Source organism: Notothenia coriiceps, unplaced genomic scaffold, assembly GCF_000735185.1.
Source record: "Notothenia coriiceps isolate Sejong01 unplaced genomic scaffold, NC01 NC01_scaffold00010206, whole genome shotgun sequence".
In the NCBI taxonomy this organism is placed as follows: domain Eukaryota; kingdom Metazoa; phylum Chordata; class Actinopteri; order Perciformes; family Nototheniidae; genus Notothenia; species Notothenia coriiceps.
This window is the reverse complement of record NW_011342907.1, coordinates 13,936-27,970: the sequence shown is the minus strand read 5'-3', so window position 1 is coordinate 27,970 and position 14,035 is coordinate 13,936. Positions and strand designations below refer to the sequence as shown.

The window sequence follows — 14,035 nt, the reverse complement described above, 5'->3', positions numbered from 1 at the left end:
GGTCAACAACCAATGCTATTTGGACAATGGGACACCTCTGTCAAGAGGGACGAAGCCAGGACACTTCCAAAAACATGTCAAAAAAGTTTGATTTGTAGTTTTTCTTAAAACAAGAATTGAGGAGAATTACATTTTCAGTTAGAATTTAAGTGTGCTGTGTATTTTTTGTGTGTATCGGAGATAAATTATTTGAAAGCACATCATGGCCTCCAGTGTCCACCCATATGGATGTGAAATGGACAAAGTTTATTTGTAGATGGAGCAGAGCGGACTATTGGCTGATGGCCATCGTGATGTCACTTCTACCTCGATTATATTTTTGATTTCTCAGATATTTATTCTGATCTTTGAATGGCAGGCAGGCAGGCAGGCAAGCAGCACCTACTTGTTACATGGACAGGAGCAAAGACCACAGAATTTCCCTAGATCGTTCAAATTCTTTTCTGCATCCTTCATGTCCTTATTGATTTGGTCCATTCCCTCCTCGATGCGCTCCAGTTGCTCTGATTAAACACAAGTCATTTATCCCCCAAAGAACGAAGCACAAGAAGAAAGAGAGGGAGAAGGAAGAGGAGAGTAAGAGAGAGATAAAGAGAGGACAAAGGAGAGAAGACAACAACTTCAGACACTCACTGTGACGAAAGAAAGTAAAAGAAAAAAAAGAGGAAAAACTAGACGCCACCACATATGTAAAGAACCGTTGGGGCATTTTCAGTACCTACTTGTTACACGGACATTTGAAAAGCCCACAGCATTTCCCTAAATCTTTTAAATTTTTCTCGGCTTCCTTCATGTCTTGGTTGATATGGTTCATGCCATCTTCAACACGATCGAGTTGCTCTGGTCAGGACAAAGGGATGACAGTAGTGGAATGAATTTCATTGACTGATTGACAGAAATATGAATTATGATGAGCAGTAATTGAGTCATGTGTTTTACTCTGGTGTGTGTGTGTGTGTGTGTGTGTGTGTGTGTGTGTGTGTGTGTGTGTGTGTGTGTGTGTGTGTGTGTGTGTGTGTGTGTGTGTGTGTGTGTGTGTGTGTGTGCAGAGTAAAAGATAAAGGCTGAACTTATTTCCTATTAATTTAGTGCATTAAAATAGAATAAAATAGAATGGTGCTTATGTTTGTCACTTCCAAACTTGTTGGGCCAGAGAGATTATATAACAAGCAAACATTTAAGTAAATATCTGAATTTCTTATTGAAGTCAGTTCAAATATTCTTGAGAGTACGCTCAGTTGCTTTCAAGCCGATTGTTAGGTGAGAAGATCGATACCTTGATTGTCGGTAAGATAAAATGAAGGTAGAGCAAGATGCCAGTTAGCCTAGCATAAAGAGTGCTGTAAATAGGAATACAGCTAGCTTGACTCTGTCAAAAGGTAAACAAATCTGCTAGTTGCGAGGGGAGGGACCTACTATAGAAAATTACATTTAAAGAACAGCTTAATCACTTTTAAGGTATTTATAGGCTAACTCTGTTAACATTAGGTTTTAGCTAGCCAGCTTTTTGTTCTCCTATGTTTTCAGTCGTTATGCTAAGCTTGGCTAACACTGCTGTACCTTCATATTTGGTGTAGGCTACATATATATGAGTGGCATTCATCTTCTCATCTAACATCACAGTGGGAAGCAATACATACTTATTTTCCAAACTTTTCTCTATAGGCTATTGTTCTTTTCTTTCAAGAAATAAAGAGATTGTTTGCTGTTAGCATAGCTGACATTTTAAAATGTTAATTTAATCATTTTTACGGACCAAGGCGATTTCACTTGAGAACTGTTTAATGTGCTGGCAGCATAATGCCACATAAGGTAAGTCTTTGTTCCTTCCTTTAGTCTACAAGAACAGTGAGCTTTAGTTGCTCCCTTTTGCTTTTCAAAATAACTTTTTCTTAGAAAGATGTGCCTAAAATATGAGTGATATTACATGCTTCTTGGTCTGAGCATGCAATCGCAGCCACTTTAGAAACCATAACAGTTACTGGTTTTAATCAAAATGTGTGGACACAAATATGTCTTTCATGGGCTTGGGAAACTTGTTTTTAGTTGTTCATGAGGCTACCCTTTCTAATTCTGAGGAGAATTATTTCTAATTCCAATGTGGTGAATTAAATTGTTAAAGTATGATACCTCAGTGAATACTGGATTATAAAACATAGAACTGCCTCTTACTTTGCATTGCCTTGGCAAACTTTCATGGTATTCTGGTTTATGGGGGCCAGGGTCTTTAAAGTGGTGGTGCACTGGTGACAAATAAAGGATCCATCCTGATTGTGATTTAAGGAAGTACGGTGCAAAGTATGAAAGGGTGAGGCACAGTTAAATATGGAATTGATTCAAAAAGTAGTTTTTTAGATTTTGTAAATTCCCTGGTTAGCATTCATTTATGTTAATATATTCAACCAAGAAAGGATCCACGTTGAGTCAGAGTTTTTAGAGCAAAGTGGGGGTAATGACATTAATAGTGTTTTTAAAAAGGTTAGTGACTCAAGGTTTTATATTACATTTTATAGCAAAAGCTCTACACATTATAAAAACTGTCTCAGATGTATCGCATGCCATAAAGCTAAAGGCTCTTCTTCCTGCATGTAGTCAATAACAAAGGGTCAGGGGTCAGATCAGGGTAACAGCCTCTTGTGTATCAAGTCAGCTGTTGCAATTAGTTTTGGAGAGGTGACCCTGCGTGGCAGAATAGTATGGCCGCTAGGGATGAGGGGATAAATGGATAGTCAGAGGAGGGTTTAAGCTTTTATCCCTTGAGTGAACAAGCGTGTTGGTGCAGATACGGGTTTATCTTACAGGATTGGTGAATAGGTTGACAAGCATCCCAGCCAATGGGAGAGCTGAAGCCCCATGCCTTTGCTATAGACAATAAATAACTACTTCTGCTTTATATTTTCACATTGCCACTATTAGTTGTTTGATGTTGCAGTTGTTTTATCTGTTATCTGTTCTTGTCCCACGCTAAACATAAACTCTTTCACTTATTTTAAGTTATGTACGTTCTTATTTTAAGTTACGTACGTTCTTATTTTAAGCCAAACCATAATCTCTTCAGGAACTTTACCAAGTAGTTTTGTTTATTTGCAAAGTCAACCCTGTTTAAAACTGCAACTGTTAACTTTAAAATGTGCAATGTGCAGGCATTTTGCTCTATCTGAACAATGAAAATGGTACAGCCATTGAATGGGCTATTCGAAATGGGCATCACTTTAATCATGTTGTTCATTGAGGGTTATTGGCTTGCTCATAAAAAAACTGCATGTAACCAGGGATTGTACAAAGTATGGGGGTTGATTGAGGAGTGATTGAAAAGTTTGTCATTACCAGCTAAATCGATCGTTTTTCTTATCCACCTCTTGTATTTTAACACCTCGGTTAGCTGTCAGCAGGGTATCTGATCCCACCCCCAGTAGTATTTACAGGAAAATAAAGATTGGCCAAATTGTAAAAAAGTGAGCTATAAAATGGGGTGTATTTAAAGGTGGCATATCTGCTGCCACTTCTTTTCTAATAAGGTTTATAAGCAGATGTGGTAAAATAAAAATATCTCTTAGCATTAAATTCAATTTAAATGAATCTGTGAAACCAACATGACTGCCTTTTTATCATTTTAACATCCAAGAACAGTCCAGTAGTCCTTCGCCATAGGCTCCCACAGTGACAAACACGCCAACCCAACTCAGTTCTGGAAAATGAATAAATTCTCTCGATGTTGAGCTGTAGGGTTTTGGCACTGAAGTGGCTGTTATTAAATATACCTTATAGTTAATGTTTGGCACTTTTTATTCACTGTCTTTGTTGAGCATAAAAAAAGCTGCTGGCAAATCAAAAGCAGTTAGGCAAATCAAACAGAATATGTTAAACAAAGGAAACAAAGGTTAAAGGTAGCTGAAAGAAAGAAATTCCCCAAAGTTAAACCCTTGACGTCCTCAAAATATGAATTAGTTTGGATATGCATTTAAATTAAAACAAGCAACTGCATGTGAAACAATCACAAGTGTTTTGATACCTTACACTTGTATCATCAACATTACTATTGTAAATGGTAATGTCCCCTGTGGTTCTGCTAATGTCAACAACATCTTTTACTTTTTACTTAAAGTATGAGCTTTGTTATATGTGAATAGCTCAGTTATTTCATGTTACTAAAGCCGCCATCTCCCCTCTCACAGACTTACCTCCCTGCTCGTCCAGCATAACCAAAGTCCTGATGCCAGCATCTTTGCTCTATTCCCCAAAGACCGCCAGGTATAAAGGAAGTGGGAGGGAGGGAGGACAAACAAAACAAAATAAAGGTCAGTAATGAGGCCACAACAGTTTAGGGAATCAGTTGCTGCTGAAAAATGTTCCTAGCTCCTAAGCAATTTAGCCATCCTCAACTTTTTCCCTTTTTAACCATATTTTCTTTTTAGCAGATTAAAACAACATGAACTTAGTCAGTGTTCTTTATCACTATTTTGCTTTCTTTGATATTATATTCTTCTACTGCAATAATGCTAGCACAACAACAAAGAGAGTCCAGGTTTATCCGCATGCAGGTTTATCCGCATGCATTACATTTAAAAATGGTGACAAGTTTTATGATGTCATGATTAAGGAAATGGTTATATGTTTTTGGAAATAAACTTATATTGTTTGATTAAAAAGGGCAAAGGTAATTCTGTCATTACAACTCAAGCATGAAACGTTGAAATAGCACCCAGGAGATTAACAATAAAAATGCTGACTGCAGAGAGGATATCTCATTAAAAATAAAAACCTTTCTATTGGATTTCCTCGTACAAATTAAACAATTAATAACCCAGGATCCCAACCCCCCGTCTGTCTACGACTCAGCAGCTTATGACCTTTGGACTACACATTAGTATTGATTGCAACTTGTAAGAAGGACTATTTTTCTACCGCCCTACATTTTAAATGTAGAATGTCTGTTGGTCTTCTTTCCCCCTTCAGATACATTTAAATCCTTCCTGACTCTAAACCATCAGAGCAGCTGAGCCTGCATGAGTGCCACAGTTAAAGCTTTTAGTCACTGATGGCTGTGTTGGCTACAGGTTTTGATTCTGGTAGAAAGAGTGTGAGGAGGAGGAGGAGTATAGCGATACTTGATTATACAACTCTTCCTCCTCTCTGCTTCTTAGAAATGCAGCGCCGTCTCACTAAGATGTGGCACCTGGTCGGTCCTGATTCGCATAAATACGATTATGGTGTGTCAGGCACACACTTGACATACGCTGTTACACATTAATATATCTCTTGCCACCTCAGCAATTTGGGAGGAAAGCGTGGGGGGTGCAATAAGGAAATTCTGGAGTATAAATGATTCTGTTATTAGGTAAGGCTGTGTCAAAGCAGAATCCCAAAGTAGTGGAAATGAGTCCCCAGGGAAACTCAACCATGATGTAATACAGGACTGGAGGTGGTTCAATGCGGATTTACTAATTCAAATCAGCTTGATAGATTCATGCATTTTGGCAGTTGCCTTTTTGTAGAATATATAGTTACAGCCTTAAGATTTGGTGGGGTGTGCTTCAACTTAAAGGATTCATAATTCTTCAAGAGCAACTAGCACAAATTGAGCTCTAAAATGTAATTCAAATCATGTGCATTGCAATTAACCACCTCATCATCTATACAATCCATTACGTTATCTTACATCTTTCAACTGGTTAAGACTAAGACATTTCTGAGTCAAAAATAGACCAAATGTTATTTACAACGAGGAGAATAAAAGCCTGTATTCAGCATTACAGCATATAACGCAATTTTGTAATCTCCCCGCCTGCAGCACACTCGCGCGGGGGGGGGGGGGGGTCTTAGATATGTCGGCTGATGATCAATGTGACCTTGAGATCTGCTTGTCAGACGCAGTCAACCCCAGCTGTCTACGCTGTCTCTCTTTTATGTCCTACTTCCCTCCATCTCTGTCTGCTTGTGTCACATCAGGCTTTCTGTTCTCCTTGTCTATCACTCTCAGTCTATTACACAGCATTATTTATTGGCACAGGCAAATAAGAATCGACAGAGTCTGCTCACGGGTGTGTCGTTTCTGATTTAAATGAATTAATTTCCTGTAATGGTATTCATGCCATCACTCAGTTGAATCATGGTTCACTCAATCTTGTCTGACTCTTTAAGCAATTAGAAGAGAGAAACCCTGAGCTTGTTAAAGATGAAAAATGAAATTGGATCGTATATTTTTAGAAATCAACGAGGTGATCAGCACCTCACCTAAAAGTAGTTTGATTGGTCAACAAGTAATCTGTGAAAGCTATTGTTAGCTAGTTAACGTCCTATGAAAATGAATTCCAGGTCTAAACAAAAGTAAATAATAATACTAAAATGTCTTCTGGTACCTAGCAGCAGAGTATTTAAGGAATAGTTCTCATTCTGAAACCCCCGCATCAAACCATGCGGGGGTTTTGTCTGCCTTATCACATGCATCTCAAAAAATTCAGAGAATGTCACCAAATCTTACTTTTTCAGTAGGAGTAACATAATTTTAAGACATTACATTTTCTGTGAGTTTCCTGATTATGCCCAAGACAAGTACATTCTTTCTTCCGCAGTATTTAAAAAAAAAACACGTCTATATACAGAAATTATGTATCTAGGAATCGATAGACTTCCAGTGTCACAATTTATATTCTCGCTGTGTCATGTTTAGTCTCAGATTTCATTCGTAAACTCAAAGCATCTTGGGTGGTTTTTACCTCCTCCACCAGCTGCAGCATACGACGGGTGCTCTCGAGAGACTGTGGAGAAAAAAGAAATACAGTTAATGAGATAATATGACAGATTCAAAATGGAAATAGCACTGTTTGACATCAGAGAACAAATAGATCTATCTTCCTGGGGAAACACAAAAATCACAATAACTTGTCCAAAGTGTTTATGTTAGTTGAAATGAGCATAAGCAGACTTGTAAACCAACAAAGTGGAGTGAATTTGAACAATCAGCGGGACACAAAAGGGGTCAATGTCGGCCATTTATCGACATGAACTCACAGCGACAGTGTGTCTGCACTGAGTATTGAATACGAACGACCGATGGGAATTTTGAAGGAAGCTGTAACAGTGACTGATTTCTGAAAAGTGTATATTTTAAACTGTCATTCAATAAAATGATTTGGAATTTAAGATAACAACTAAAATGCTTTCAAGCCCATTAGTAAGATGGCCGACAGGTGCAAAATCATTACTACCTTTTCCTTAGGAAAAATACGCTGCAGTTTAAAAAACGATACAATAAAAAACACAAATGTGCCAAAACAAATGCAACTGAAGAAACAACTTCACAAGCTTGACAACACATGTGCAGCGTTTACTAAAAGCGCTGCAAATCATTGTTGACGTTCAGGGATTATAAAGTTGGCTATCTCTCACAACCTTAAATTAAAATGTTATTGGCTTATTTTAACAATGTAATTGCATGATTCGTTCTGATATTATTGCAGATCTGCTGTAAAATAGCGAGCTTACGTAGCTAATCTAGTTATTTCATTAAATAAAACACATAGTGTGCCAACCGTGACAGTTGGCCAACTTCATAATCCCCTAACATGGGGTCCCAGCTGTGCATCACGTTTTAGTGTCCCCTGGTTTCCTTTGTGCTTCTACCAGCATTTTTCTATCGTCAGCCTGTGATGTTTTCATTTGCATGTGTTTTTGCCCATTTTTGTTTTTATATTTGCACTGTTTTTTGCAGTGCGTTTCTCCTAGGGGAAGGGTTTGGGAACACATTTTCACCTGTCGGCTACCATACATTTGAAATCGAACTCAAGATGATTGACTCAACAACACTATTGTCAGCCAATATAAATAACTACACTTCCTACTCTCTATCCCTTTTTCCGAAACGTCTATTATTAGCCTGTGTGTTGATAGATATGTAGATGAATGTTCCAATTCGTCTTACGTCTTTGATCTGAAATGGCCACGATATGTGCTGTTGTCATCATGAGAGAGGGCAAAACTGTTATTCCGACGCCACCATTTTGTGTATCCACTATGTTCACGCATGTGTTTAATATTCTGCTCAGCTGTGCCAGTGTGGAGCTGGAGGGGTGTGTTCTTATCTGCTCTGGCGCATGACTGAGATTTTCTCTCGCTCCCTCACACTGCTGTGAAACATACACACACACACGCACGCACGCACGCACGCACGCACGCACGCACGCACGCACGCACACACACACACACACACACACACACACACACACACACACACACACACACACACACACACACACACAGGTATACTCTCCTATCACCTGCACACACACATGCAAACAGCCATAGTCTGAGGCAGAACATAATGTGTGTGTTGTATAATATATATTCATTTGTCAATTTTGTTATGAGTATAATACATCATACACACCATGAGAATGCAGTTGAAATGAAAACAATTATAAAATGACTTTAAGATTTGGAAAATGTATTATAAGAGGACATTCCTAGCTATATTTAAAGGAAAACTCTTAGTATTTTTCCACCCTATTTTCCCATGTTTGAGTGACTTGTGGACACTAAAACATGGGATTAAAAAAACAATTGTTTCAGTATTGATTGAGAGTGCAGCGGCCGGCAGCTGTAAAAAGGCTGCAAAGTCACCATATCAGACAACGTGAGGTTTCAGAATGAGAGAAATAGACCAGCTCAAGCAAAAAGTGCAGAAAAACATTATATTTCTCTTTGGTCTCCTTTCCATAATGTTGTCAGACACTGAAATAACACTCTAAGCCTGTACACAAAAAAGCACACACAAAAAATGTTTAGTCGACATACATTGATGGTTTGGACCTTTTACTGTCTGCCTTCTGCAATTGTTTTGCTCATTACTGGACTGTACCAATTTCAAAAATTGTCGTTCCCATGTCAAAGTCTCTTTAAAGGGGCTCTACTATGCACACTTTCAGGTTCATATTTTCTGCCTCTATTGTGACATGTTTCCATGATTTAATGTTCAAAAATCTCTTTATTTTTCTCATACTGCCCGCAGCACCTCTTTTCACCCTCTGTCTGAAACCAGAGCCCAGTCTGCTCTGATTGGTTAGCTGGCCGACTCTGTTATAACTGGTCAATCGCTTAGAGATGTCCCGCATATCACGTACACTTTGTTGGAGCACTAGTCAATAGAAGCACGAGTGTTCAGTATGGACACTCGTGCTTCTGGAAGTAAGCAAAGGAATCCAATGGAGGCGTTTCAGGCAGGGGGGGGGAGTGTGTGGGAGAGAAACTCCCTCTGGAGGGAACTTAGGGATTTTAGCCTTTGCAGACCATTTACATGCACACAAATGTATATAACACACTACAGGGAAGGTAACATCTCAAAAAGCATAATAGCTTCGATGTTCACTTCTCATTTGTATGCCTATGAATGTGCTCAAGTATATTCTCTGTGAGTAGGTGTGCATAAATACAAGCATGCGTGCCATCAAGTTCATGCATCATCACAACTGAATCCAGTGATGCATGGAGCGTGTTGTTCTCACCTCATCGGCCAGCTGGTCGGCGCGTTGCTGCATGTCTGACAGCTCATTGCGCATGTCCGCGTCCTCTGCCATGGCTGCTGGATGTTGGGGGTGGAGAAGGACTCCAACAGGGAAGAGAAGATCCTAGTGGGATTTCGGGGAGGGCTGAAGAAGAGACGAAACAAAGGAAAGGAAACATTAGGCATACATTGTCTGTAATTATTTAAATATTTGACTATTGCAATGAAAATTAGCTGGCTTCTGTCATTTGGAAAGTCATTGATATTAAAAGACGTGTTAAAAGATACTGTGGGAGAATTATATCCACAACATCATACATATCCGCCTCCTTTGTGTGTACATCATTGTTTGATACCAGAACAGAAAAGTATTCGAGTTGAAGAAACAGTGGCAACAAGGAAGACAATGTTTGCAGAACAAAATCATGCTCAGACGGGCCAATGTTGGCTGAAAATGTAAAGGATTTGCGCGCATAGTATGTTACTGGGAACACATACTTACATTTGCTAATCATGTTATGACTTATTCAAGACAAACTCAGACTAATTAATTCACCATAAAATCCTCAAGGTCCTATTTATCTCTCTTGAGCCAGGTTATACTCTCCTCCCTACCTAATGGCTTCGAGTTGCCCTGCATAACAGCAGCAGCTGAAAGCCGGAGGAGCAAAATATAAAATATATTCCAGAGGTGCGAAGAAATATGGCCTTCAACAAAATGGGCCAAACGAAATAGGAGGATTGGAGCTTCTATCTCCCAATTCTCTGTTGCAGGATGTATAATCGAGGATTAGGAAGCTGCAGCAGTGTTTGTTAGTTGGGGAATGAGAGGAAGCGTGGTGTTTGAAGAGGAATGCCAGTCTCAGACAGCGTTGACTGGGATTTTGGTGGATTAGCGACAGAGAGACATAAACAGTTTGCCCTGTCGCTGTGAACCTTTCCTCTCCTCTGTAGGTTATGAGAACAGGCCAGAATCCCAAGCCAACTCCAGATGCTGGATTACCGGTAGCAAACTCTAAAGATCGACATGAAACAACATTTGTCATGTGTCAGATATGTTAGAGATTGGATATGGCTACAAGGCAGACTTACATCAAAATTGTATACACCTCAAGTTAAGAGAATTGCCTTGCATAGTTTTGTAATCCTGCAACCATTTTGGGCATCCAATACCCATTATAAATAATGTTGAGTCATTGTCTGTTAGGTTGAAATAAGGAGCGGCATATTTGTATGCCTTAGGTACAACACATATTTGTACAAAAATGGGTATCGCAGACAAAGTATTTTTATTCAATCGGATTGGTCCAATCATGTCTGTCGTTGAACCATGTTTTTTGTTTTTGTTCATTTATGGATGCTGTTTGTTGTGTGTAGGTTATTCGCTGTCTGTAATGCTAACCCTTAGCGGACAAGATAAGTAAATTGTTTTGAATGAGTTTTGTGCAGCCTCTCTGAGAGCTTTAAGTTGAAAATATTTCAACCTTTCAGAAATGTTCTGGCGACGTGATAAATAGGAGTAGAGGTTTGTTTTTGGCCTGGTGTTTTAGATGGAGAACTCCTAACAGAGATCCAAAAAGCCCGTTTGTCTAAACAGATCGGCAGCCAGACACTTAGACCTTGTTGCCGGTCAGCGTTTTGACGACTTCGCCCTCCTGACTCGACAGCTGTCAGACTGAGCGGTGAAGCTCATTCAAATAATGTGTGAGAGCAACCATCTTGTAGTTGGTGTTTGTCAAACAAATATAAAGTAGCCCAAATGGAAATTGTGATGCGATATTACAAATTAAATTGGGATGAATAAAATAAATCGTATCTTATATTATGTTTAGATATCATTGTCATAGAAACATTTGAAAAAGCGCTGGGAGTGTTTTTTTGCTGGAATGTTGTTCGGAGGCCAGTGCCTTTCTGCCAGAAAATGACACTATGTGGACACAGCGGCTTATTCTGCTTTTTTTTCAGATTATTTCAGAATAGGACGTTCAGCTGTAATGTTACTCTACCCATTGTATCAATGCACAGACAGAAGGGAAATGCAAAGTTACTTGCTGTGCTCCTTGACGCCTTCACTGTCTTACTAGTTATAACATTTATTTTGGGGGGAAACATTGGGAACATAAAAACCTTTTAGCATTTTGAAATTCCAGTGGTCTGACAGAAAACTAGACTCCTGCTCCCTCTCTTGGCTTTGCTTTCATGCTTTAGGAAAATTGACCATTAAAGGAGACTTTGGCAATAACAGGTCACTTCAGAAAGAGGACATCCTATTGGCTGTTTTGCAAATGCACATGTTGGTGCACGCCGTCCTATCAAATGGTAAAAGCCTGATTTAATTGCATAAAGAACCTGCCAGAAGAAGTTGCTTTCCATCATGAGCAATGATGTTTCTTTAATATTAGCCAAAGGGTAAAAGCTGCGGCTATGTAGCTCAATATAGCCTCAAATCTACTGACCCAAAGCTTCATAAGAAAACAGGTCAGTAATTAACATAGAATTGCAGCTACAGTATATAACGGCTCCGGGATCACATTGGGATGATGTAATGCTATAAAACAAACTACATCAACACCGCTAGGCATTGGGATATTTTCTTTTGAACTCCTCTGGAGCAGAGAGAGGAGCTGTGGATTATTGTCATTGATTAATGCATCAGTGTTTCTTAGGGTCAAAAACACTAAACTCACAACTTAAAATGAAAGCGTTTAGTTTATTTAATAAAAGAGCACATGTTCAATGTGAAAAGTGACGGTAGATATAGATTAGTTGCAATTTCGTGCTATATTAAAAAAAAACTAATAAATAATTTTAAAAAAACACCTTTTTAAACACCTTGAATTTCAGGGGGGGCGCGGGGCTCCAAGACAATGGTAGGGGAAACACTGGAGTGCTTATATTGTGCTTGTCTAGAGGGAGGGGCTTAGAACAGAGGGGATAGAGTTACAGTAGGACGGCTGCATATATTTTGCTTTTTCCAGAAAACTGTAAGACTATTTTCTTGCAGCAGAAAAAAACAACAAAATGGCAGAGAAAAATCTGCGTCAGGTAAAGACTGATCACATAAGGATGTGCATCATCTTGGACAGACGGCCTCGCCCACCTCGACGTGTCTCATCCTGGTGCCTCTGAGCTTCTGCTGTACCCTCTGTGTCCGCTTCACGCACTCATGTGTCCGGAGATGTTCACAACAGCATCTGCTGGCCATACACTCGCTGCACATACACAGGAAATGAAGCAATTTTTTTGTGTGCCATGACAATATCCCTGGACGTCACGGACTGAATCACCAAAACCTCCCCAGGCGGTATATAGATTAATCTGTATTCAACTCAGCAGATTAATTCAGTCATGTATAGCTCAGATTGACAGAGGCATCGTAATGATAATGTCTGGGGCCCATTTTATTGTAGCATTTACTCTGATTTCTACTGACACACTTGGAGATCCTTCCACTATGTTGCACGTCAAATAACATTTTTCTATTTGATATCCATCATGATATTAAATCTCTTCCTGCTTACATTTCTCTCCTCTCCTCTCTTCTTGCTCTGCTGCACTGCTTCATAACAGCAGTGGCCAGATTGGGTTATATAAACCTCCAACTGGACTTAATGTCTGAATCCAGTCAGATTCAAAGAGAGGACATCATGGCTTCTCGGCCTGGTTGCGTAACAAAATTCAGGCAATTAAATTTAACCGTCCAGACTGACCTTTTACTTTAAGTCTCAATTACCGGCTCCACATTTTTAATCTCAGCAGCATTCATCACTGCCTGCTTCCAGAGCAAATTCTGGTCGTCCCTAAATCAAGGCTTAAGCAGTGAGGTGACAGAGCCTTTGCTGTTGCAGCTCCAAAGTTATGGAACGAATTGCCCCTCCAGGTTAGACTTGCTCCAACTCTGCCTGTTTTTAAATCTTGTTTAAAAACCCACTTCTTTTCCCTTGCATTTACAGACCAGGTGACACTTGTGCTTTTAAATTTGGGTTTTTATCTTGCTAGTGTTGTGTTTTGCATTGTTTTTACGTCGGAGAGTTTCTCAGTCTGTGGCTTCTGATCTGGTTTCATTGTCTCGTGTTTTACATTTGTTTCATGTCCTGTCTGTTTTTCATTTATTTATGCTATGTTTTTATACAGTTGTTGATGTACAGCACTTTGTTCAACGCTGTTGTTTTTAAATGTGCTATAGAAATAAAATAGATTGGATTGGATTAGATCACTAGATTCTCTCAAGAAGAGATGCACACTACTGGTGGAGCAGCTGTAATGTAATAACATGCTTTCGTAATCAATGCATTAATCAGTGAGCATGTTTGTAGGTCACATTATAGTACAGTTAGAGAGAAGAATGTATGGTATTTTTCCCATGTAGGCTCAAGTATAGACGTTCTTGATTTGACTTGAATGGATTTAAAATAGCTTTTTGGTCATTTCTAATGACATCATTTCTGCAAACATATTGGCTATACTTAACTTGGAAAATCCTTTACCCTGGGAATACAAATCTGTGTCAAAATATTTTAGACTCAAGGTTCCCTT

General features: G+C 39.2%; 1 protein-coding gene across 1 annotated transcript; it reads right to left on the bottom strand.

The window, feature by feature from the left end:
- Positions 1-354: 354 nt before the first annotated feature.
- LOC104945923 (synaptosomal-associated protein 25-A) lies at positions 355-9,649 on the bottom strand. The gene is made up of 4 exons (XM_010771654.1): positions 9,501-9,649; positions 6,717-6,758; positions 4,182-4,230; positions 355-503 (listed from the first exon to the last, which is right to left on the bottom strand). The coding sequence occupies exons 1-4, from the start codon at positions 9,570-9,572 to the stop codon at positions 382-384; spliced, it is 285 nt and encodes a 94-aa protein (XP_010769956.1). The 5' UTR covers positions 9,573-9,649; the 3' UTR covers positions 355-381.
- Positions 9,650-14,035: the final 4,386 nt, after the last annotated feature.

Coding starts and splice junctions, on each gene's coding strand:
- LOC104945923 (XM_010771654.1), bottom strand. CDS start 9,572: ATGGCAGAGGACGCGGACATGCGCAATGAGCTGTCAGACATGCAGCAA. Junction 6,759..9,500: donor CCGACCAGCTGGCCGATGAG/GTGAGAACAACA, acceptor TTTTCTCCACAG/TCTCTCGAGAGCACCCGTCG. Junction 4,231..6,716: donor TGCTGCAGCTGGTGGAGGAG/GTAAAAACCACC, acceptor TTTGGGGAATAG/AGCAAAGATGCTGGCATCAG.